The sequence below is a fragment of the Cervus canadensis genome, chromosome 25 (genome assembly GCF_019320065.1).
Source record: "Cervus canadensis isolate Bull #8, Minnesota chromosome 25, ASM1932006v1, whole genome shotgun sequence".
NCBI lineage: Eukaryota > Metazoa > Chordata > Mammalia > Artiodactyla > Cervidae > Cervus > Cervus canadensis.
The window spans coordinates 31,071,131-31,098,090 of record NC_057410.1 but is presented as its reverse complement, the minus strand read 5'-3'; the positions used below and the strand labels follow the sequence as shown (position 1 = coordinate 31,098,090).

The following is a 26,960-nucleotide window of genomic DNA, read 5'->3' as shown; positions in this document are numbered from 1 at the left end:
AACAACTTCAGTTGACTTTACCTCCAAAATACCTCCCCCCCCACCCCCGCTCCATCACTCCTGCACTCAAAGGTGGTCTTCCTCACCCACTACCATTCCCATCCCCTAATCCATCCTACACACACAGCCAAACTGATCTTCAAACAAGTAAAGCAGACCACCTCATTCTACTCCTCTCATTAAAATTCTCTAAAGAGCATCCCTCTAACCAACAAGGACCTACTGTATAGCACAGGGAACTCTGCTCATCCTTATGTGGCAGGCTGGATGGGAGGGGAGTTTGGAGGAGAATGGATACATGTATACATATGGCTGAGTCCCTTCACTGTTCACCTCAAACTAGCACAACACTGATAATCAACTATACTCCAATACAAAATGAAAAGCTTAATAAAGTGAAAAAAACAAAAAAACAAAGAGCATCCCTCTGCATTTAGGCCTAAATCCAAATTTCTTCATTCCACTCTCCTCACCCCTTACCCACCCCACTCTGCTTCAATTCTGGTATCTTCTCTCTGTTTCTCACACAGGCCATGCCTGCTCCTATTTCAGGGCCTTTGCATTTGATGTTCTTCAGTCTATAGCACTTTCCTCAAAACTTCGCATAGCTGACTTCCTTTCCTGTGTAATTCACAGTTCAAATGTCGACTCCTTAGGAACATCTTCCCTGCACACACAAACTAAAATGGCTTCACTCCCGGGTTCACCTTCCATTCTGTAACAGAACAAACCCAACTCCATACTGACCTATTCCTTTAGCTCTAACTTTTGAGCTCTGTTGCCTGAGCTTAAGTCATGGAGGTTCTCCATAGCCTGAAATACATAGGACAGCCCACTCCCAAGACTCTGACCTTTAAAAGTATACCACTTTCCCATCCACATAGATAGAAAAAGTTGCAGAACAGAGATTAACCTTAGTCTTGTTGAAGATTTATGGGAACATTGTGACCAGACCCTCCTGGACAGCTGCAAAAACAAGCGATTTTGGCACCAAGGACTTTGCAACAGTCAGCCACACTGCCTCCCATTTTAGTATAAAAGCAGCCTGAATTCTAACTTAGGTAAGATGGTTTTGGGGGGACATTAGTCCACCATCTTCTCAGTCTGCTGGCTTTCCAAATAAAGTTGCTATTCCTTGCCTCAACAACTCATCTCTTACCTTATTGGCCTGTAGTTTATTGGCAGTACAAGCTTCAGTTCAGTTCAGTTCAGTCGCTCAATTGTGTCCGACTCTTTGCGACCCCATGAACTGCAGCACACCAAGCCTCCTTGTCTGTCACCAACTACCGGAGTCCACCCAAACCCATGTCCATCAAGTTGGTGATGCCACCCAACCATCTCATCCTCTGTCATCCCCTTCTCCTCCTGCCCTCAATCTTTCCCAGCATCAGGGTCTTTTGAAATAAGTCAGCTCTTTGCATCAGGAGGCCAAAGTATTGGACTTTCAGCTTCAACATCAGTCCTTCCAATGAACACCCAGGACTGATCTCCTTTAGGATGGACTGGTTGGATCTCCTTGCAGCCCAAGGGACTCTCAAGAGTCTTTTCCAACACCACAGTTCAAAAGCATCAATTCTTTGGCGCTCAGCTTTCTTTATAGTCCAACTCTCACATCCATACATGACCACTGGAAAAACCATAGCCTTGATTAGACAGATCTTTGTTGGCAAAGTAATGTCTCTGCTTTTTTTTTTTTTTCTCTGCTTTTTAATATGCTATCTAGGGTTGGTCATAACTTTCCTTCCAAGCAGTAAGTGTCTTTTAATTTCATGGCTGCAATCACCATCTGCAGTGATTTTGGAGCCCAGAAAAATAAAATCAGCCACTGTTTCCACTGTTTCCCCATCTATTTGCCATGAAGTGATGGGACCAGACGCCATGATCTTTGTTTTCTGCATGTTGAGCTTTAAGCCAACTTTTTCACTCTCCTCTTTCACTTTCATCAAGAGGCTCTTTAGTTCTTCTTCACTTTCTGCCATAAGAGTGGTGTCATCTGCATATCTGAGGTTATTGATATTTCTCCCAGCAATCTTGATTCCATCTTGTGCTTCCTCCAGCCCAGCATTTCTCTTGATGTATTCCGCATAGAAGTTAAATAAGCAGGGTGACAATATACAGCCTTGATGTACTCCTTTTCCTATTTGGAACCAGTCTGTTGTTCCATGTCCAGTTCTAACTGTTGCTTTCTGACCCGCATACAGGTTTCTCAAGAGGCAGGTCAGGTGGTCTGGTATTCCCATCTCTTTCAGAATTTTCCAGTTTATTGTGATCCACACAGTCAAAGGCTTTGGCATAGTCAATAAAGCAGAAATAGATGTTTTTCTGGAACTCTCTTGCTTTTTTAATGATCCAGCAGATGTTGGCAATTTGATCTCTGGTTCCTCTGCCTTTTCTGAAACCAGCTTGAACATCTGGAAGTTCACAGTTCACGTATTGCTGAAGCCTGGCTTGGAGAATTTTAAGCATTACTTTACTAGCGTGTAAGATAAGTGCAATTGTGCGACAGTTTGAGCATTCTTTGGCATTGCCTTTCTTTGGGATTGGAATGAAAACTGACTTTTTCCAGTCTGTGGCCACTGCTGAGTTTTACAAATTTGCTGACACTGAGTGCAGCACTTTCACAGCATCATCTTTCAGGATCTGAAACAGCTCAACTGGCTTCGGCTAGCAGCAATTCCATTATCCTGCTTTATTTTTTTTCATAGCACTCATCACTATGTAAAATTATTTGAATATTTGTTTACTACTGTATCGTCTAATTTCTCAACCAGAATGTAGCCTCCAAGAAAACAAGGCTTTTAGCTATCATCTGCCCTCTGTACTCCTAGAGCTCAGAACAGTGCCCACACATAGCAAGTGTTTAATACATACGCCTTACGGGGGTGGTTCCCCGGTGGCTCAGATGGTAGAGTGGACTCAGATGGTAGAGTCCGCCTGCAATGCAGTAGACCTGGGTTCAACTCCCTGGAGAAAGGAATGGCTACCCACTCCAGTATTCTTGTCTGGAGAATCTCATGGAGAGAAGAGCCTGGAGGGCTACAGTTCATGGGGTCACAAAGAGTCAGACACGACTGAGTGACACTGAAAGTCACTAACACTTTTCACTACTTTATAGTGGTGGTGGTGGTGGGTGTTTAAAATGCAAATTGCTGAGCTCCAGTCCTAAAAGTTCTCATATAAAACGACTGAGGTTGAGCCCAGAAATCTGCCATTCTAGCAAGCATTCAGCTCTTTCATCCTAAAGAAGGTAGTATGCAAATCTCATTTCAAAATACTTTGGTCAATGCCCTCCATCCTCAAATCTAGAATCTCCATCTAACACACCTTACCTAGTCCTACAGATCCTATCTCAGTTGCTTTCCTTTATAACCCTAGTGGCACTCAAGGTAAAAGGAGGTTACTGAATTTGGAGTTTAAACAAGTAACCCTGCCAGTTTCCATTTCTGCTGCTCTTCTGATGCCAGGCGTGTCAAACTAGCTGGCCAGCCCTGCTGGAATCCTGTTCTCCCCAGAAACACCTGAGCAGGTTTGGACTCACTCCAAAGGCAAGCCAGGTAAATTTCCAGGTCAGCTCACTAATAGACTTTCCAGAGGCAGCTGAGGCCAATTCACAGTTGCTCTACATAAACTCACTCTAAATATCACCCACCCCCACCAAACAGAAGTCTTAACCTGGCACCATCTGCCAAAGGACAGGTCAGAGTTCCCTTTGAAACACCCTAACCCCTGAGAGGAAGAAATCTTTGAAAGGGTCACAGGTGACCAAATTAATAAGCACATACATAGGGCTTCCTAGGCGGCTCAAGTGGTAATCCACCTCCCAACACAGGAGACACAGGCAAGAGAAAGCGGGTATGATACCTGGGTCAGGAAGATCCCCTGGAGGAGAAATCGCAACCCACTGCAGTATCCTTGTCTGGAAAATCCCATGGACAGAGGAGCCGGACACACTCTCAAAGAGTCAGAAAGTACTGACTGAACTGAACAAACACACACATACCTTAGTCACAAGGCAACCCCAAACTCCAACCCAGAGAAATTCACAGGCTCCGGTGAATTACTCTGTTTTTCCCATTTCCTCTCTCAACCCTGTCTCTTCAGAAAACACTCTCTGCTCTGGCACATAAACTGTCATGAGGGTTGGCCTTTAGGAGGTCTGGGAAAATGTCACGGTATCTACCTGGATCTCCTTGAATTTCCGCTACTCCCTCTTCTACTCTGTAAGTGCCGAGATCCTGCATTTGATTAAAGTAGCCTGGTCCCCAAGATTAAGATCCAAACGGCATATGGGGACTGATAACTCAGAAAATCACCAGTACTTTGATGTCAATCACCGACACTTCCATGTCAATCACCGACACTTCCATGTCAATCACCAACACTTCCATGTTAATCAGCTCCCGCAGACAAGCAAGATCAAACTGCACAGGACATGTGAGCGTGCTTTGCAGGGCGGACAAGCATCACCAACCTTCAGACTGTTCCTTGGGGGTGGAATAAACCCTGCAGTTCAGCCTGTGGATTGGAGTTTCCCCCCCAGGAGCTCTAGTGGAGGGGGAACGGTGTGAGCAAGACCCTCACACTCGCGGTTTGGGGAAGGAGCCGCTGTCGAGGGCGCCCCCAGCCCCGAGTCGGCCTCCCGGACTCCGCGCGGCTTCCCGTCGGTGGGCAGCGCCTGGCTAGCGGGAGCGACTAGAGTTTAAACCCCTTCGCGCCTTCCAACGCCATAAGCGAGCGCACTTCTGGAGAAGACTAGGGACCACTACCTCCTCCAAACGCACGCACCCGCCGCGGCGCCGTCCCTTGCAGGACTCGGGCTGGGGCCCGCGGCTCCCTGCGTGTGCGCCAGGGGAGCCCGAACCGCGTCTGCCGGCAAAGTTTACAAGGCTCCCGAGGAGCGAGCTAGGCGCCAACTCAGAACCCAGCGGCGAGCCGAGCCGGCTTGGGGAACGCGGGGAAAGGGGCTCTCCCCAAAACTGGGGGCGCAGGGCGCGGGGAAGAGCCCATCTTGGCCTCGGGGAGGCGCGGACACAGAGCTCTCGACGTGTCCGCGCGGCCGCAGGCAACCGATGAAACCGATGCCCTCGGGCGAGGAGGGATCCCACGGTCCCCCGTGTACCCCCCACACCGTCCGAAGGGCGCCGCCCTCTTCCGCTCGCCCAGGCTACGGCCGCGGCCCCGCGAGACCCGCCGTCCCAGTCCTCTGCCTTTCCCGCCCGGCTCCCCCGCGAGGCTCTCCCGTCGCCCCGCAGCGGGGCGGGAGGGACGCGCTCTCACGCTCCCCGACCCCTTGCGCCTCCGAGGCGAGGCACACTCACCCTCCGCATGGTGCCGGGACGGTGCTGGCCGGGCTCGGCGGCGCGGGCGCTAGGCGACGGGGCGGGAGCGCCGCTCGGCTGGCGGGGATGGCCGCGCTGCCCCTGCCCGCACACGCGTGCGCCGCGGCTGGCGAGCCAGCGGACCCGCGGCCCGGGGCGGGGCGGGGCGGTGGCTTCCAGGCGGCTGGGTCCTCGGGTCCGCCCCCTCCCGCCTGCCTAGCTCGGGACCTCCCGCTCCGGGGGCCTTCCTCCCCGGTCGCGACGGCCCCACCTTCCTCGGGCCGCTGCGCCCTTCTCCTTCTCGAGGTCGCGCCCCACCCGGAGAGGAGCCGGTCCTCGCGGCCACCCCAGCGCTGGGAGACGGCTGGAGTTGAACGTGGGGACCCTGCGGTTTAAGGAGCAAGAGGGATTGGTGGAGAACTGAAATGAGAGTTCTCCCCACTTTGAAAGTACTTCTGTACTGCCCGTTGGATGGGAGGATGCCTGCTAGTGTCCCATCCCCTCTATAGTAGAGTCAGCGATTGTCTTTTGGAAGTCCTGAGCATTCAGAAACCTTTGTCGGGGGAGGAGGGCTGGGGGGAAAATTTAAGGGTGGGAAACCGCAGATCAGCCTGAGGCAGGAGGAAAGACAGCCTCACGGAACAGAAATGATCTAGTTTTGTTCAGATGAACGAACTCGGTAGGGCCAGGGCATCCTCATTACTGAAGAACCCACAGGTCTTCCTGGCAAACCCCTGCTTGCTAAGCTTCCTCTTCACAGTCTCCCCACCCCCACCCCAACTTCTCCAAACAACAGAGAAAGCCCATCCCCAACTGCTAATGCTGGGGAAAGGATGAGGGACACGGGATATCGTCCTCCTGATCAAGAAAACACCGCACACCTGGAGCCAGAGTATGCAGGAGCCAACTCTTCAAGAACAAATTAGAATGGAACGATGTGTGCAGATCTTCGGGAAGAAACCTGGCCTTTCTCTTTTCAGCTTCTATTGCTGAACAAAGTAAATCAAATAGCACAGAATTCAAGGCAGCCTGAACTCAATGTAGAACAGAAGGGAAAAAAAAAATCCCTTGTTTACCAAAAAAGCCTTTGAAAAACTTACAAGGACGCTTGTGTTTTCAAACTCTGCTGTGACAGGTAAGCAGGCAACAGCAGTAGGAATGCAAAGGCTTGTGCTGGGTAAACACTTGGGAGAATGTTGCATCTTTTACATTGCCTGACTGCCAGTTATTCTGGCAGATCACCACTTACCGCTGTCAAAGATACACTGCTATAATTTTCTAACTTTGATAGAGTGTCAGCGGCACCAATTATTAAACAGACTAAGTACTTTTATGATCAAATGAATGAAAATAGTTCATCTAGATATCTCTTGGGTGCCTACCAGCACAGATAAGAGGAGAGATGACTGATGATGTATTGGGAGAAAAAGAAAGGAAATTTATGAACTCTGCTAACCCCCTTTTTACATATTCATGATCTGCATGCATAAGTACATGGAGTTTTTGCTCCCCTGATCTGAATCCTTCAGACTGGCCTTTGATATTTTGCCTTTGGGGAAATAACAGTTGTAGCCAGTGTGCTCACTTATGCACCACAGACTTTACCTCTGTTAGCACTTTGAATCCATACAACCCTATGAGTGAGTGCTACAATTTTATGGTTTTTTAGAGAGCGCTACAGAGAGGGTCAGTAATTTGCCGGGCTTATACAGCTTGTTAGTGGCACAGTCAGGATTTGAACTCAGGCAGTCTGACTCCGGGACCCATCCACTTAATCCCAATGCAGTACTACCCTCCTGTGTTCTGCTTCATATAAAAGATCCAGCAGTGAAAAATGTTACTCAAAGTTAAAACATGAGCTCCTGTCATAAATCACATAAGTTGCTTCCCATCTCTGAACCTTGGCTTCCTCATCTATAAGATGAAAACTTAGACTAAATATAATGCATTAAAGACCTGTCCAGAAGTAAAGTTCTAGTTTAAAGTATTATCTACAAGTGAAAGTCACTCAGTCATGTCCGACTCTTTGCAACCCCATGTTCTATACAGTCCATGGGATTCTCCAGGCCAGAATATTGGAGTGGGTAGCCATTCCCTTCTCCAGGGGATCTTCCCAACCCAAGGATGGAACTCAGATCTCTCACATTGGAGGCAAATTCTCTACCAGTGAGCCACCAGGGAAACCCAAGAACTGGAGTGGGTAGCCTATCCCTTCTCTGGTGGATCGTCCCGACCCAGGAATCAAACTGGGGTCTCCTGCATTGCAGGCAGGTTCTTTACCAGCTGAACTACTAAGAGAAGTTTAGAGTGTTCAGTTCAATTCAGTTCAGTTGCTCAGTCATGTCCGACTCTTTGTGAACCCATGGATTGCAGCACACCAGGCCTCCCTGTCCATCACCAATCTCTGGAGTTTACTCAAACTCATGTCTATTGAGTTAGTGATGCCATCCAACCATCTCATCCTCTGTCGCCTCCTTCTCCTCCTGCCCCCAATCCCTCCCAGCATCAGGGTCTTTTCCAGTGACTCAACTCTTCACATAAGGTGGCCAAAGTATTGGAATTTCAGCTTCAGCATCAGTCCTTCCAATGAACACCCAGGACTGATCTCCTTTAGGATGGACTGGTTGGATCTCCTTGCAGTCCAAAGGACTCTCAAGAGTCTTCTCCAACACCACAGTTCAAAAGCATCAATTCTTCTGCATTCAGATTTCTTTATAGTCCAACTCTCACATCTATACATGACTACTGGAAAAACCATAACCTTGACTAGACAGACCTTTGTTGACAAAGTAATGTCTCTGCTTTTTAATATGCTGTCTAAGTTGGTCATAACTTTTCTTCCAAGGAGTAAACGTCTTTTAATTTCATGGCTGCATGAAATTATGTTTAGAGTATTACCATGTGAATGTATTGTGCTCAGCATTGCAGGAAATCTGAACCTAGAAGTAAGAAGTTAGCAACTTCATTGGTTTCTATAATATCTCACCAGAGCCTCTGGTTTTGTACTGCTTATGCTGCTTTCTACAACACTACCTCTCTCTCCTCCTTCTAATGAAAGTCCTTTCCTTTATGAATGCAATTTCTAATCTAATTAATGTTAATTTCTTACTCAACTTGAATAAGACCCCTGGTGTGATGGGGGAAGTTTCAGTTAAGTAATTGTTATGGTGATCTTCAAGCCTTAGTTAGCTTAAGTAATTTTTAAACTCCCTTCAGAAACCAACACGATTATTCAGCTGTATCAAATAAATGACAACATATCATTTCTCAATGGAACAGAGTGATACTAAAGCTCACCTATGGAAATCCCCATGTTTCCAATACTATCATTAACTAATTTGAAGAACCAATTTAAAAGTGGAACCAGATTGAATCAGATTTTCCTCTTTTTGCAGGGGAGGGCCTCTGTTTCCCTTATATAGTTAAAGCATGTTCAAAGTGTTTTAATGATAAGTTATATTGCTGGTTCATATTATCACACCTCCATAAGCCTTCTATACTGAGATATATTACTGTTTGTTTCCTTGAAAACCATCTAATATTTGAAAACATAGTGTATTTTTTTTCCTTTTTCTTTTTTTTCAATTGTGTAACAACATTTCCACCAGTCTCAAACAGTGGTATTTAGTCCTCTTGATCTTCAGGCCAGATTATAGGCCTCCACTTGAACACAGCAGGAAATGTACTAGGATTAGGAGGCCAATGTAACTTCCATTAGTTATTAACATCCATAGGCATTTGATATAAAATTGGGCAAAAATGAACCCATTTGCAATTTCACATAAACAGTAAAAGAGAAATTAATAATTTGTCTACTTTTTGTAGATAAGAAATGTTGCCAGTTAGCATAACTTCTTACCAGTCTATCATCAGCTGGAAATGACTTAGCAATGGAATATTGTTTTTCTTTGCCAATGTTCTTAAATCAGATTCCTTCAGAAAGCATCTATTAAATACCTACTATGAAGGACATATGGTACTGGTTGAATCAACCCATATTTCCCTGAAACAGATCAAGAATAATACAAGGAAAAGAAATAGTCACAACTACATATGCCCCAGGCACCATGACAAACCATTTTACATATATCAATCTGTTTCACCCTCACAAAACCCTACCAGATAGTTGTTGTTATCTCCATGTGATAGGTTAGGAAACTAAGGTTTATCATGAATAAACCCCTTCCATAGGTATCAAGATTGCCAGGAGAAATAGCAATTACCTCAGATATGCAGATGACACCACCCTTATGACAGAAAGTGAAGAAGAACTTAAGAGCTTCTTGATGAAAGTGAAAGAGAAGAGTGAAGAAGTTGGCTTAGAGCTCAACACTCAGAAAACTAAGATCATGGCATCTGGTCCCATCACTTCATGGCAAATAGATGGGGAAACAGTGGAAAAAATGACAGACTTTTTTGGGGGTTGGGGGCTCCAAAATCACTGCAGATGGTGATTGCAGCCATGAAATTAAAAGACGTTTGCTACTTGGAAGAAAAGTTATGACCAACCTAGACAGCATATTAAAAAGCAGAGGCAAAAAAAAAAAAAAAAGGCAGAGACATTACTTTGCTGACAAAGGTCCATCTAGTCAAAGCTACAGTTTTTCCAATAGTTATGTATGAATGTGAGAGTTGAACTATAAAAAAAGCTGAGCGCCAAAGAATTTGTGCTTTTGAACTGTGGTGTTGGAGAAGACTCTTGAGAGTCCCTTGGACTGCAAGGAGATCCAACAAGTCCTAAAGGAAATCAGTCCTGAATATTCATTGGAAGGACTGATGCTAAAGCTAACACTCCAATATTTTGGCCACCTGATATGAAGAATTGACTCATTTGAAAGGATCCTGATGCTGGGAAAGATTGAAGGCAGCAGGAGAAGGGGACAACAGAGGATGAGATGGTTGGATGGCATCACCGACTCAATGGACATGAGTTTGAGTAAACTCCATGAGTTGGTGATGGACAGGGAGGCCTGGTTTGCTGCAGTCCACGGGATCATGAAGAGTCGGACACGACTGAGCAACTGAACTGGACTGATGGTGGCATGGCTAATAAGTGGTGCAGATTTAACCCAATTCTGTCCAACTCCAGAGCCTATGAGATTAACCAGTGACAAGTGGATGCTGGTATATCACAGGCTCCTCTCTCTGGAACTTCTTCAAAGCAGTGGAAATGTGAGCCAAGAGTTTTATATCCAGTAAAGCTGACTTTCAAGTATTTCTACTTGAATAGAATGGATTTAACTAAGAAAGGGTTCTTGAAGAAGATGATGTTTGTTGCTTCGGTTGCTAAGCCCTGTCCTACTCTTTCGTGACTCTGTAGCCTGCAGACTTCTCTGTCCATGGGATTTCCCAGGCAAAAATACTGGAGTGGATTGCCATGCCTTCCTCCAGGGGATCTTCCCAACCCAGGGATCAAACCTGCATTTCTTAGGTCTGCATTGGCAGGCAGATTCTTTATACTGAGCCACCCAGGAAGCTCTGAAGAAGATGAGTCCTTATCTTTTTTTAAAGAAAGGACAAGGTTTGAATGAAAAGAGTGAAGACTGTTCTTGAGAGGGGTCAGCAGAATGGCCAAAACATGGAGAAGATAACAATTAAAAACAAACAAACAAAAAAAGACCTGATCTCCTAAGGAGTCCTGGGGCACATGACTTCCAGGCATATCTCTCCAGATATGCCTGGTGGCCAGTTAATAAGAGGCTGAGGATCCTCATCAGGGTACAATCATACACATTCCCTCCATTTTTATTTGCACTATCACAATCAGCCAAAAATATCCATTTATTTTGCTGTAGAAGTTCAGCATGGTTGCTATGCTATTATTTTTCTTCTTGCCCTTGCCAAGACCTCTTTGACTTCTCTGAGCCACAAACAAGGAATTGGGCACTCCATTAATATTATTTTATTTTTTTAGGTGGCCTGAGGATGCATGATTGGAGAAAGAGTAAGGAAGAGCTTACCTGGAGTTGTGTGTAGCCTTTGTTGGAGAAATTTGGTTCTGCTCTCTCCTGAGGTTCTTTGCAGGGTTCAATCCCTAATAGGTATTTGAAAAGACAAAAATTCACCTATACTCCTCATACTGTTTACGTATTTCCACATCCCTTTCTAGTCCAATCCAAATGTGTATCTGCTTGCAATTTATTTACATGGCTTTCTCTTCTTTTAGACTCTTTTATAGAAGGCTCCTTAAAGTCTTAGTAACACAGTCATATCCAGTTCTTTGTGACCCCATGGGCTGCAGCCCACCAGGCTCCTCTGTCCATGGAATTCTTCAGGCAAGAATATTGGAATGGATTACCATTTCCTTCTCCAGGGGATCTTCCTGACCCAGGGACTGAACCAGGGTCTCCTGCATTGCAAGCAGATTCTTTACTTTCTGAGCTACTATTGCTCATCTCCTTAAAGAAGGGACTGTCTTAACAATCCTTACATCTCTATGGCCTATCACAAAATAGGTACTCAATATATGTTTAATAAATGAATGAATGATGTTAAAATCATATTGCAGTCTTCTCCTTTCCATTGAAAAAAGATTTTCTATATTAATAATTATCTTTATTGCTGCTTATATGGACATCTCATTGGTGCTGCTTCCCAGGTGGCTCAAGTGGTAAAAAATCCACCTGTCAACACAGGAGATGCAGGAGACGTAAGTTCAATCCCAGGGGTGGAAAGATCCCCTTGAGTAGGGCATGGCAACCCACTCAAGTATTCTTGCCTGGAGAATCCCATAGACAAAGGAGTCTGACGGGCCACAAAGAGTCAGGACATGACTGAGTGCATGCCTGCATTGCGCACATTGATATATTATCATTTAACTATCCTTTCAAGTCATTTGAGTTCTTTCTACTCTTTAGAAATTCTTTGTGAGTTACTAAGTAGAGACATGACTTGATATAAGCAAAAATTTAGAGGCAAATAATATGAATGAGGTTGGTCAAATGGTCCAGATGTAAGGAGGCCAGTTAGGAGACTCACCTCAGTCACACAGAAGGGTGCTGACGAGGCGGCCAAGGCCAGGATTAGGATGATGGTTGTGGAAATGGGAAGGGAGAATCCATTTCTACGTCTACTGCTAAAGCTGGAAGGTTGTAATATGGGTTTATGTCTACTAGGGGCTAAAAATATGACAGACAATAGCAACATTGTTCTGTGTTGAAGGGCATTGTTTTAGCACCACGGACAGCTCCTGGCTTGTAAGGCAGGGGCTGTGGGTGGAATGGGGCCATTATCACTGTCTGATGGCTCCTCTCAATAAAAAGCAATAAATAGCATTTGTTGAGCATGTACTCAGTGAAAGCTTTCCATGCATTAACTTATTTAATTCTCACAAGGAAGCAGGCACAGAAAGGACCCCCAAAGTCAGACAGATAACAGATGAGGCAGAGCTAATTTCTGAACCCAGGCATTCTGGCTCCAAAGTCTATTACACCATATTGTAAAAGATAATTACAGTTAAATATGATAAACTATATGACAGAAAAACCACAAAAGAGAGTATCTGAACTATACGATGGAGAGAAAGAAAGGGAGGAGTATTCTGGGAAATTTTCCCACAGAAGAGAACACTGGAACTAAGTTTTGAAGAATGAATGGGATTTAACTAGAGAAGAAGATGGTTAATAGTCTACTTGAAGCCCTGTGTTGAGAAGGGTTCCGAGGCCAGATCCAGGCTCAGCAAAAAGCCTCCTGTGATCAATTAACAAATGAGGTAGAGAACAATAGGAGACCTGAGCTAGCCAGGTATGTGGGCCAAATAATAAAGGATCTTGCATGTAAGTTAAGAAGTTAAGGGCTTCCCTGGTGGTCCAGTAGTTAAGAATCTGCCTCGCAATGCAAGGGACATCGGTTCAATCCCTGATCCAGGAAGATCCCATGTGTGCGTGTGTTAGTCACTTAGTTGTGTCCAACTCTTTGTGACCTCATAGGCTGTAGCCCACCATGCTTCATGGCAACTAGGCCCTTGAGCCCTAGAGCCTGTGCTGCACAACAAGAAAAACCACTGCAATGAGAAGCCTTCAGAATAGAGACTAGCCCCCACTTCCCACAACGAGAGAAAGCCTGAACACAGCAGTGAAGACCTAGCACAGCCAAAAATAATTAATTAAAAAAAAAGAAGTTTAGACATTTTTTCTAAAAGCTATGAGAAATCACCAAGGAGTTTTAGGCAAGACATGGCAAGATAAAATCTGCATTCTAGAAAAAGCATCCTAAGATGTCCTAATACCTAATGTAATGAACAAAAACTAGCTTAGAGAGAGGGCAATACATTCATCCTAGATAAGCTGGGAACAGAGGCAAACAGACTATAACCACTCAATAATAGTTATAAGAAGCTCTGATTGGAGATGCCCTTATTAAATAAGAGTGAGATGAAAAGAAATTAGGAGGAGGCAATGGCAACCCACTCCAGTACTCTTGCCTGGAAACTCCCACGGATGGCGGAGCCTAGTAGGCTGCAGTCCATGGGGTCCCGAAGAGTCGGACACGACTGAGTGACTTCACTTTCACTTTTCACTTTCATGCATTGGAGAAGGAAATGACAACCCACTCCAGTGTTCTTGCCTGGAGAATCCCAGGGACAGGGGAGCCTGGTGGGCTGCCGTCTGTGGGGTCGCACAGAGTCTGACACGACAAGCAATTTAGCAGCAGCGGCAGAAAAGAAATTACATGGTGACCATGTAAATACAGTACAGTCAAACATGGGAGAGACAGGGAAGAAGGAAGGTAGTGGGTGAACTGTGAAGAAACTAGTCTGGAAGAAAACATAATGCCAAGATACAGGAGATCCTCAGGGATTACACTGCACAAAAGGGCCTCAATAAGAAAATGAATCTGAGAAAAATAAGACCTCAAAATTCAGATGATAAAATGAAAGAGGGAGAGTAAAGAGATTTCAGAGCTAAGGAAATGAATCAAGAACAGAAGCAACACCATTATATATCTACTACATAAATTAGAAATGTCAAAGTAACAGGAAAGACATGATTGAAAATTGAATTAATGGCATGGATAAAAGACTTGAGATAATTATGGGAAATACAAAGGAAAAACACAGAGGGAGTAAAGCAATTAGGGAAAAGATAATAAGAGAACCAAGAGACCATCAAACATAAGGATAATTGGTGTCCCTAATAGAGAATCCAATAAACACAACAAAATATGCATCCAGAAACACAATACAGGGACATTTTTCCTAAAATGAAGGAAGAACTGAATCTGCAGAGGAAAATTTCCATTGTGTACCAGGGGGAAAAACTGCTTTGAACAAACAAGATATAGCCTGGTTGTTACTACTTTTCAAGGGGAAATAACTTAGACATTGGGCAGAAAAGACAAATCACCCATGAAGGCAGAGGTGGCTAGGGATGGAATCAAGCTGGATACAAACATTTCCAAACAGCCTCAATGTAAGAAGACAATAAAACAATGTCTAGAGAGTTTGGAGAGAAAAAAGTGTGACCTTGGAATATTACAAGTAGCCACAAGTAGATGTCTCAAGCGTGAAAGAACAGAGAGCGAAACACCCATGAATCTTTCTTGAGAAAAAAAACCCAACCAGGGCTTCCCTGGTGACACAGTGTAAAGAGTAAAGAATCCACCTGCCAATGCAGGAGACATGGGTTTCCATCCCTGGTCTGGGAATATCCCACGTGTCGCAGAGCAATTAAGGCCATGTGCCACAACTACTGAGCCTGTGCTCTAGAGCCGGAGAGCCACAGCTGCTGAAACCTGCATGGCCTGGAGCCCAGCCTCCGTAATAAGAGAAGCCACCGCAGTGAGAAGCCAGCCCGCACACTGCAACGAGTAGCCCCTGCTCACCGCAACTAGAGAAAAGCCTGTGTAGCAAGGAAGATTCAGCACAGCCAGAGAAATAAATAAAATTTTCCTAAAACTCCAACCAAGCAGGACCAAGAAATGAATTTTTTTAAAAAAGAATTCAGGAACAGAAGACACCAAGGTAAGAGTCAAAAGAATATGATGACAGGATGGGCAGGTAAACTATTTATATACAGAATTAAGACAAAGAACTGATGGGATTCTAGCTATGGAACAAAATGTAGATATTACAAATCCTGACAAAGTAAAAATACTAGATTTTTACAAATCAGAAGGTGGGAGAAGGAAGAAGTAAAATGCTAATTACCTCATCTCTCACCTGCAGGGATCCAAAGACTGAAGCATAAACCAAGGGAGGGAAATAGTGTAACTTCCTAACAATTTCCTAACTTTTTTCTTAAGCTCAGGAATGTCTTATTAAAACACTTCTCCCAAGATGAGGGGAAAAAGTTATCTGAAACTAAATTACCTCAGTTTAATTTTAGTTTTTCCTTTTGTAAAGTGAAAGTGAAAGTCGCTTAGTCGTGTCCAGCTCTTTGCGACCCCATGGACTGTATAGTCCGTGGAATTCTCCAGGCCAGAATACTGGAGTGGGTAGCCATTCCCTTCTCCAGGGGATCATCCCAACTCAAGGATCGAACCCAGGTCTCCTGCATTGCAGGCAGACTCTTTACCAGCTGAGCCACCAGGGAAGCTTAAAATTCATTACTTCAGTTAAAATAACTTTGGTAATTAATCATAAAATTCTTTCCATCTGTCTGTCTCTCATCTTCTACCTTTATATATACATAAAAGAGACCTCGAATTGTGTTACTATTTCTGGGTGGTGAGATGTTTTCCCAGTTTTGCTGAGATACGATTGACATAAAACATTGTATTAGTTTAATCAATATGTACAACATACTGATTTGATGTATATATTGTAAAGTGACTATCACAGTAAGTTTAGATAACATCCCTCACCTCACATAGGTATAATGGCAGGATTTCCTTCTTTTTTGGGTGGTGAGATTTTGAGGAATGTGCTTTTTTTTTTTTCTCCTTTGTATTTTTCTGTATTGCCTGAAATTTTTGGTAAGGAACAGGTATTTTTATTTTAAAATAATTACCTTTTTATTAATAAAATGAATATGGCTGCTCCAAGTGATTTGACATGGAAAGATGTCCATGATACATGCTGAGTGAAAATATTGCTGGTTTCAAAATTGCATCTGCAATATATCATTATTTGAGGTAAAACCTACATAACATACATGCTAATATATAAATTAATAAGTCTGAAAAGGCAAACACCAAAATGTTAGCAGTATCTCTGAAGCTGGGATAAAGAATTTAAGAGAAGGGTTTATAATTTCAGTATAATTTTTTAAAAACCTTTTTTAATTGAAAATGAAACACAAGTACAAACACAAACTAAAAGTAAATGTGTAGTCTTTTAAGTTCCTAAAGTGAACATCCTGTAAATACAACCCAAGTCAACAAATACAACATTGTCAGTAGCCCCAAAACCTGTATGGTGCCCCATCCTCTTTCCTCCCCATAAAATATTAGTATTATCACGACTTTTGAAGTACTGATATCCTTACATTTCTTAATGGTTTTATCACTCAAGTACACATGCACTTAAAAATACTTTGATATATTGTCTCTTTTAATCTATGTCTCTTTCTCCCTCCATTCCTTTCTTTTCCGATATTGGTTGAAAAACCCTGGGGCATCTGTCTTGAGTTTTCCACAGATGCAAGCTGGACTTGGTTGCTTGCACAGTTATGGTGCACTTTAATTTGTTCCTCTGTCTGTCCTCCATATTTCCTACAGAATGACAGTTGGATCCAGATTCTCTTTGGCAAGACTACGAGTGATGTTATGCCTTTATCAAGTGTTATAGCATGCCTGCTTGACTCTTTTTGGGTGATGTTAGTAGCTATTGATCAATATCTCAATCCATTGACTTTTTAGGATTGCAAAATATTTCTACATACCTCAATAAAAATAATAAGTAATAACAAAAAGATTTCTAGGGAATTCCCTGGCAGTTCAGTGGTTAGGGCTCCACACCTCCACTGTAGGGGGCACCAGGTCCAATCCCTGGTCAGGGAACTGAGATGCCACAAAAATGTTTTGAATTCTACATTTCTTTCTCATTCATTAATTGAAATGCTTTTATATGGAGATAATTTCCCTCATTGGTTACCCAGTGTTGCAATTTATACAGAAAAGGCAAGATCACTGTTTGATTCTGTTTTCTTTACCAGTTTTGAAGATAATTAATTGGTTCCCTATCATATTTTGAAAGTAATCAATTATTGTTTAATATTTATATGAATTCATGAGTCGCATATATTTGGTGGATTTTAATCAATTGCGATTACTCTTCTTTCTGAAGGCTCTGATTGTCTCATCTGTGGCCATGCCTTCCAGTGAACGCCTCTGGACTGGGGATTCACCTGCTGTCTATTGAGCAGGTGCCTGGCTGCTCCCTCAGCTTTGTTAGCACGGATGTTGATACCATGCAAGTCTTCCTATATTGGGGGATTCGGCAGTATTTTGTCGCCCAGTTTTGTCAGAAACATGTCCACAGGTTTTGGATTTAGCCATCTAGTTTCCCTGTCTGTATTGCCTCATCTTTGGCCAGTTAAAGCCTCTTCAATTCAGCTTGTGGGCTTTATTGTTTGTTTTCTGTTTGGCCATGTCCCTAAAATGCTTCATACCTTCCCTGCTGTCAGATTTCCAAGCTCAACTGGTAGATCTTCTGTCCCAGTTAGGAATTAACTATTTCTCTGAGACTTAATCATTTCTCCAAGAAGCCTTAATTTAATTGAGAGGTAAATTAAGAGAGGCAAATATTTCAAGACCATAATATTGGTACTAGGCATGCTCCATGTTTCTGCCTTGCTCATGAATTTTAGGCCTCTGGATATATATGATTTATGTATAGTCTTATAGTCTTAGCTCTGTCCCCAAAGACACCTACAACCTGTATATAATCTATAGACCACAGGCTATATGTACATAGATGAAAGACTGTCTCTCTTTCTCTCCACTTAACTCTGAACTCAGCTTCCCTTCTCCACTGTCCACTTCCACTCTTTCTCTTTCAAGACAATATGATTTATGTATAGTCTTATAGTCTTAGCTCTGTCCCCAAAGACACCTACAACCTGTATATAATCTATAGACCACAGGCTATATGTACATAGACGAAAGACTGTCTCTCTTTCTCTCCACTTAACTCTGAACTCGGCTTCCCTTCTCTACTATCTACTTCCACTCTTTCTCTTTCAAGGTAATATCCTACCCTGAAAAGGTTCCCTGGCTGGTCAGCTAGAAGAATCTGTAAAGGTTACACTGCTCCAGCTCCTCCGGCGTTTACTGCGAACCCACTCCACTCTCCTGCTGCTGGAGCTGACGGATCTCTTCTCACGACAACAGCTGTTCTCAGGTTACGCTACCATGCCTTCCAGTGATCGCCTCTGGATGGGGTTTCTCCTGCTGTCCATCCAGCAGATCCCCCGCTGTTTCAGCAGAGATGTTGATACCATGCAGGTCTTCCCATATTGGGGGATTCAGTGATATCTTGTCACCCAGTTTTGTTGGAATTGTGTCCACGGGTTTTGGATTTAGCTGTCTAGTTTCTCTGTCTGTATTTGGCAATTCAGAGAAATTTCAGAAAATATGCTGCAGCTATGATCTTCCCAGCTCATCTTATTTTACTACATTTTTTACAATGGTTATGTTTAGGATGTTATGTTTTCCGGGAAGGAGGGGAAAGCAACAATATTTCCATTTGGGGAAGGAAAAAAAGATAAGTCTGGCTGCATTGTACTGCTTGGCTTTGGGGAATTAAACAGATAAAATCAGCTGGTATGCGCTAGTACAGCTGTACCACTAGTGAAATATTTAAATACATCCATTTCAACCAGCACCAGGCTCATCTACTCCCAAGTCGCGCTAGTAGTAAAGAACCCGCCTGCCAGTGCAGGAGATATAAGAGACCAGGGTTTGATCCCTGGGTGGGGAGTTCCCCTGGAGGAGGGCATGGCAGTCCACTCCAGGATTCTTGCCTGGAGAATCTCATGGTCAGAGGAGCCTGGCAGGCTACAGTCCATAGGGTCGTATAGAGTCAGACATGACTGAAGCGACTTAGCAGCAGCAGCATTTCAACTAGTAAATACCACTATTTCAACCCCAAGTTCTCCTACCTTGATGTTCCTTTCCTGTGCCCCCAACCCCCGCTTCAGAAAAGTTCATGTCTACCCCGGGAGGGGTCCTTCAGGATTCCAGCTCACTGGCTGCTTGGTTACTGCTCAGACTACATTGTTGGTTCAACATCCTGACCGTGGTGACTTCCCTAGTGGTCCAGTGGCTAAGACAGCACTCCCAATGCAGGGGGCCCTTATTCAGTTCCTGCTCAGGGGACTAGATCCCACATGCTGCAACTAAGATTTTGCAGTTTGCATGCCACAAGGAAAATCAGAGATCCAGAGTGCCACAGTTAAAACCAGGCATGACTGAATGAATAAATAAATAATAAAAAATATATCCTGACTACGACCTCTGGGAAGACTACACAAGGTTTTGAGACTGGCAGTACATGGAGATAAGAGAGAGGATGAAACTGGTATGTGGCTTCTGAATGGGCCTCAGCTGAATAATTCAACCAGTATTTCAGAAGCATTCCCTGTGTGCTAGGCACTGTACTAAGCTAAGATAAAGTTCACACCACTGAGGAGCCCACAAAGGTCTGTGCCCTGGGGCCATGGGGAGGATGACAGTTTTGCCATAGAGAGGTACAAACCTGTCCCTGAGCGGAAATGGGAGGAGCAATAAAAGTGCAGACCCAGTGTCAAAGCTCTTACTTTGACATCACCTAACAAGCTCACATCTCTCCACCTTTGGAACACTGACTGCCATGAAAGTCCTGGCAGCTAATTAAACACACAGTAAATAAGCCAGGCAAGGAACAGCCTGTCCTTGTACACAATGAATCCAGCAGTCTCCTTAGACACAAAAGCTGGCATCTTTATCTATAGAGTGAATCAGTATTTAACAATTCATGTTTCGTGTCCTAATTGGACCAGCAATGGTTTCTTTGAATACTAAGGAAAAGAGACCTAGAGTAAAAGCATGTTGGAAGCATAGTATTTGTCTAAATAAAAACAACATTTTTTCTTAAGAAAGACTTTTACAGTCAGGAATGTAACGTACTTGAGAAGATGCTCTAATTATATTTGCCCAGTTACTAGAAGCACGAATCTCTTGGAGGAAAAAAAAAAAATTAAATAGGACTAGCTATCTACTGTCAGAGCCCAAAAAGCACCATGAGGAAAAATAAATAACTGTGACACCTTCATTCCCCTAGAGTCAACAAATTCCAATTATTCACATGTATTAAGCAAATACATATTGTTGTTCAGTCATTCAGTCGTGTCCAAGTCTTTGCGACCCCATGAACTGCACCACACCAGGCTTCCCTGCCCATCACCAACTCCCGGAGCTTGCTCAAACTCATGTCCATCGAGTTGGTGATGCCATCCAACCATCACATCCTCTGTCGTCCCTTTCTCCTCCTGCTTTCAATCTTTCCCAGAATCAGGGTCTTTTCAAATGAGTCAGTTCTTCGCATCAGGTGGCCAAAATATTGGAGTGTCAGCTTCAGCATCAGTCCTTCCAATGAATATTCAGGACTGATTTCCTTTAGAATTGACTGGTTGGATCTCCTTGCAGTCCAAGGGACTCTCAAGAGTCTTCTCCAACACCACAGTTCAGAAGCATCAATTCTTCAGCATTCAGCTTTCTTTGTAATCCAACTCTCACATCCATACATAACTACTGGAAAAACCATAGATTTGACTAGATGGACCTTTGTCAGCAAAGTAACGTCTCTGCTTTTTAATATGCTGTCTAGGTTGGTCATAGCTTTTCTTCCAGAGAGCAAGTGTCTTTTAATTTCATGGCTGCAGTCACCATCTGCAGTGATTTTGGAGCCCCCCAAAATAAAATCTCTCACTGTTTCCATTGTTTCCCCATCTATTTGCCATGAAGTGATGGGACTAGATGCCATGATCTAATTTTTTTGAATGTTGAGTTTTAAGCCAACTTTTTCACTTTAATCTTTCACTTTCATCAAGAGGCTCTTTAGTTCTTCTTCACTTTCTGCCATAAGAGTGGTGTCATCTGCGTATCTGAGCTTATTGATATTTCTCCCAGCAATCTTGATTCCATGTTGTATTTGTATTCCAACCAAAGTATTGGAGCTTCAGCTTCAGCCTCAGTTCTTCTAATGAACATTCAGGGTTGATTTTCTTTAGGATTGACTGGTTTGGTCTCCTTGCAGTTCCAAGGGACTCTCAAGAGTCTTCTCCAACACCACAGTTTGAAATACATACTAAGCATCTACTATGTATCAAGTGTATCAATACTTTGGCCACCTGATGCAAAGAGCCGACTCTTCGGAAAAGACCCTGATGCTAGGAAAGATTGAGGGCAGGAGGAGAAGAGGGGGACAGAGGACAAGATGGCTGGATGGCAACATCAACTCAATGGACATGAGTTTGAACAAGCTCTGGGAGATGGGAAAGGACAGGGAAGCCTGGTATGCTACAGTTCCTGGGGTTGCAAAGAGTCAGACATGACTTAGTGACTGAACAACAACAACAATGTATGAAGTGCAGTCTCTACTATTACCAACTTGCTCCTTAATCATCAGGGAAATCAACATGCAGACATCACTGTTGTAAAGTTCAGCCTTGCTTCTGTAGAAGAAGTATAGAAATCCAATGTTTCCCAGAGTGGAGGTAATACTTAAATAGGAACCAGACATATATTGTGAGTAGGACATTATTGTTTATACCTTCAGTTGGGACTTCTGAGAAAATGAACACAGTCACAGCAGTTTGATTAGTCTGTAGGAGTTTATGACGCATTTGAGAACCCTCTGTCTCAGATCCTATTTCCAAAGCAGAAGAATCAGACCCTGTAAAATATCAGCTGACAAAGTCAGAATGTTACATTGACAACTGCTACCATTAACTTCTAGTAGTACTGTGGTTTGCAAGATGGGAAGGAGATGTATCAAAAATCTTGGTGGGGTGACAGAGGGATGTTTTTCAAATTACACATCCCCTTAATAAGAGATTTTATACAGAAATGATTATGAGCACAGGCTTTGGATTCAGACTGCCTAAATTCAAATCCTGTCTTTAGTATTTATTAGTTGTGTGACTTTAGATAAATTATGAAGCCATCATATGATTCAGGTTTTGCAGCTGTAAAAGGGGAACAATGATGTTAGTAGTATCTGTTCATTCAACTGTTTTGAGAACTGAGTGAATTAACATAGCTAAAGCCCTTAGAAATGTGCTTCCCGCTCAGGTCCCTTTCTACTGCTGCCTCTCGCTGACCTACGCTGACCTTCCTGGGGGAGGCCTCAAGCCTCAGACCATGACAGAATCAAGATGGGGAAGGAATCTTGGAAGCCATCTGCTCTCATCCATTCTGGAATCCTCTCTCTGAAATCTTGGCCGAGTCATCTGGCCCCTACTTGAACACACTGAAAAAAAATCCGTTCCATCTCTGGACATTTGAAAGAACGCACTGAAAAAACCTGTTCCATCTCCAGACATTTGAAAGGCCTCCCTTGTATTGAGCTGAGTCTGTTTCTGTCTCCTGTGACTTTTGCTCTCTCTGTTGGAATCAGAGACAACAAGGTTATTAACATCCCTTTAAATAATGGAGGACAGCTAATGGTGTACAGTTAAGCCTGTGGGCTCTATGGGCAGATCGCATGGATGGACTCTCAGCTTCCCACACAATTTGTTGATTGTGTGATCTTGGGCAAGTTAATCCTTCTATGCCACAGATTCCTCATCTGCAAAAAAGGCATACTAACACTGCCAATTTCATAGGGTTATTGTGGGGACTGAATGAAATAACATACTTAAGGAACCTGTTGCATGAGATTCAATCACTGTCAGCAATGTCATCATACATACATGGTGCCTAAAACTCAATAAATGGGGACTTCCCTGGTGGTCCAGTTGTTAAGAATCTAGCTGCCAATGCAGGGGACACAGGTTCGATCCCTGGTCCAGGAAGATCCCACATACCAGAAAGCAAGCAAGTCCATGCACCACAGCCACTGAGGCCTCACACCCTAGAGCCTGTGCTCCACAACAAGAAGCCTGCGTTTCTGCAACTAGAGGTAGCCCCCCCGCCTTGTCACACAACTCGAGAAAGCCCTCATGCAGCAGTGAAGACCCAGCACAGCCAAAAATAAATAAACGAATTTAAAAAATAAATGTCATCAACACTGATGCTGTTGGTAACCCTCTTGGGCATTTGTTTCTTTGGGATCAACATCTGTATTTCCTTCACTTGTTCCTGATGCAATTCCAGTACCCCCTCAGCCGTTCCCCTGAGTGAGCTCCAATAGCCAGTCTTCTCCAGGGTTCCAGCTCTCTTTCCCTCTTTCACTGTATCCCCAGTATGGAGCCCAGGACTCTGGGGGCTTCTGGCCCACATAGACCAGGGCGAGCCACCATCTTGCTTTTGTGGTTGTTGTTTCATCTACTGATTCATTCAAAGTGACTTTAAGCATTTATCTTTTTATAAATGGATCCTAAGGGAGAACAGGCTTTTTTAGCAAGCACATCATGGTCTTGATTCACAATGAACGCACAGTGACCCGACTCCTCTTTAGTTAGAAATTTTACGAGGAATTTCCTTTGCACTCACAGCTGAATGTTGAAGGTTAAGACTTCGGATTTGTTTCTTTTACGTAGCTCACTCAGCTCCTTAAAATATACTCACCTTTAAATCAGAGTAAGGGTTGCAAACTGGTGGCTCCAGGGCCAAATCCAGCTAGCAGAAATGTGTAGTGTCATCTTCCTTCCTGCCTCCCTCCCTCCCTCCCTTCCTTCCTGTTATAAAATATCTGACTTTCTTTTAGCAAAGCATGGACTCCCCAACTTAACCAGGGTTTCCTCCATTCTCTGTTGCCCCACACAAAGTATATACACATTTAAATGACCTTCCTGGCCCTGAAGGCATTGAAGGTTTAGAGCCCAGCATTTGGCACATTGAGCAATTTGCAAAAGGGAGGGGTCATTATAGCAGTTTTTATTTCAGAGCACTTCCTGTGGACAGGCACTGGGCTATGTCTACATTCCATACATCCTACAACTTTAAGAGACTGAGAAAGAAAGGCCAGCCCAGAGCCGCAGAGCTGGGAGCAGCTCTGGGAACCATGCAGGCCTGGGTAGGCCACAGCAGCCACTGCGGTGATCCATGGAGATGGGTGCTCTTCTGAAGCAGTCACACCTGGTCTCCTTATTCTTAAACATCTAAGGAAATACAGAAGCTTTAATTCGGCAGAAAACAGAAGGGGAGCAGACTATGCTAGCCCCAAACATTATACCGTGGCATACTGATTGTTCTGAACTAAAGTTACTTGAGAAACAGCCAGTCTGAGAAGGACACTCTGACCCTTCTTTGTCCCCCTGAGGGCAGGAAACAAACCTCTCACCTGAAAGCTACCTTCCCTGTCCCAGGAAGGTAGAAGATATTTTTTATCACCAGAAATAGGGAATTTAGGACAGGGAAGGCTGTATAAACAAATTTTGTTACGTCTTCACTAATTTGCTACCCTAAGTCCAAACCCCTTTGTCTTGTCAATTCTTTATAAATTTACAGTTTTTCGTGTGTAAAAGGTATAAAAGCTGTCAGTTTTGGTCTCATACTTTTATGGGATTCCCGTATACACAGCATTAAATGTTTTCTTCCTGTTTATCTGCCTTATGTCAACTTACATATTAGGCCAGCCAAAGAAACCTACTGTAGGAGGGAAGAGGGGGACATTTTTCCACCCCTATGAAATTATGACTAGATATGAAAGCCAAAACCCAGGAAAGAGAATAAACAGATAAGCCCCAGAACAAAATGATAAAAACTGTCCTAGCTTTTAAGAGGAAATTCTAAAAAGCCTGAGAATGAGAGTTTTTCTGAGGCTATTATTATTAAACTAATTGGTCACATGTGCATGTGTATCTATATTTTATTTTGTTGAATATGCTTTTATCACACCATAGTCCATGTGTAAAACTTGATTTCTCTAAGGACAGTGCAGACAGCACCAGAGCTGATCATTAGTAGCTGTGTCTTCAGAAGCAGAACCAGACAGGGGAAGGAGCAGCAGGAAACTAACTGACGGCCTCGTAAAAATTCCAGACTAGTCAGCCCTTAATGACAGCAGGGGCCTCCCTCTCTCCCTTGTGTTCTTAACAGGGATCAAATGAAGGCCCACAAACTCCTGATATTATTATGTCTTTAGGAAAGACCACCTTTCATCAGTTCACATGTTTCTGAGGGCCTTCTGCTGTGTCCCATGCTGAAATACTGAAGCACAGTGCCTGCCTGCCCTCCTGGAGCTTAGAATCTAGACAATGCAAGTTCTTTCCTTTCGAGTTCCACTTACTCAGAATTTCAGATATTTCTCGTAATCATTTTCCAACATAAGATGTCTCTGAAACAGAGATGGATTATAGTTTCTGGAAGTATCTAGTTCCCAGGATGCAATGGACTGAATTATGTGCCTGCCAAATTCCTATCTTAAAACCCTACACTGTACTGGACACAGGGCCATTCAGGAGGATGAAGGTTAAGTGAGGTCGTAAGTGTAGAGTCCTGATCTAATAGGACTGGTGTCCTTATAAGAAGAGGAAGAGATACTGGTACTCTCTTTGTGTGTACACTGTGGGGAAAGGCCACGTGAGCACCCAGCAAGAAGGCAGTACTCTGCAAGCCAGGGAGAGGGTTCTCGCCAGCACCCAACCTTGCTGGCGCCCACATCTCACCAGGGGCGCTCAATTACTGCTCTGAGGAAATTAACAAAGAGGGCTGGCAAGCCGTGCCCTCCCTGGCACGGTCACTGGATGGGCTTCCAAAGACTTGGTTGGGTCCTGGGGAAACTCCTCTGCTGTCTGCCGTCACCACCAAATGGGAGGTACCACCCCCCCACCCCAGAGGAGGATAGTTTGGAAAACGGAAGAAGCCCAGGTTAAGGCTGAAGCAGGAGCCATAAAGCTGCTACCTGGATAGTACATCTGGTATAATTGGGATAAAGGAAGTGCAAAACCCTTTTGACTGGTCTCGGCCTCCTGGGATCCTGAAATTTCCATTATTTGGGATAAAAAAGAATTGCAGTACAAACTGCCCCACAGAGGAGAAGCTTCCGGTCAACCATTAGGGCTTGCTAAACAACCAACCAGAGCAAGGTAGTGCTGTGGACAGAGCTCTGAGTCACACCACATGCATTCATCCAGATGCGACTTAGCAGCAGCAGCAGCAAAATGCTTCCTTTCCCAGAGAAGAGGCTATTCTCCGATATTTTCTCAATCAACCTTATGAGAGCCTGGCACATTCTTTCTCAGTAACTGTAAGCAGCGTTCATCTGCAGCTCTTCATTTGCTGAAGGCTGAATGGGTCAGGCCTCTTTGTTCCATGTCCTGGTGTCCTCAGGGGCCTGCAGCCCTTTTATTGTTATTCCTCTCCTGGCCCAGCCAGAGACCAAAGCAGATGGTCCAGCTCTGGGGGTAGAGACCTCCTCTTGTTTCCCCACTCGAAGACCAGTTAATAACCTGTGGTAGTTCACGCTTCCTTTTCCATACAAATAAGACCCAGGGCGCTTCTTGAGAAACCTCTTGCTTGCAATGTTTTGAAAACTTTTCAAACAACCATCCCTTGCGTTTCCACTCAGCAGCTGAAGTATCAGTGTGGCGGGGTGGAAAGTCAGGGCGACACTGC

The 26,960-nt window shown here is 43.9% G+C and overlaps 1 protein-coding gene across 3 annotated transcripts in view; it reads right to left on the bottom strand.

The window, feature by feature from the left end:
- TMCC3 (transmembrane and coiled-coil domain family 3) overlaps positions 1-5,460 on the bottom strand; it is a 272,744-nt gene extending 267,284 nt beyond the window's left edge. For 2 of the 3 annotated variants that reach the window (XM_043446696.1, XM_043446699.1), the window contains exon 1: positions 5,319-5,460. Coding sequence is in view for 1 of the 3 variants with exons in the window: in XM_043446700.1 (XP_043302635.1) it covers positions 5,319-5,327 (9 nt within the window). In the remaining 2 variants the exon portion in view is untranslated. The remainder of the gene's footprint in view (positions 1-5,318) is intronic. The other variant, XM_043446700.1, reaches the window with a different exon arrangement.
- Positions 5,461-26,960: the final 21,500 nt, after the last annotated feature.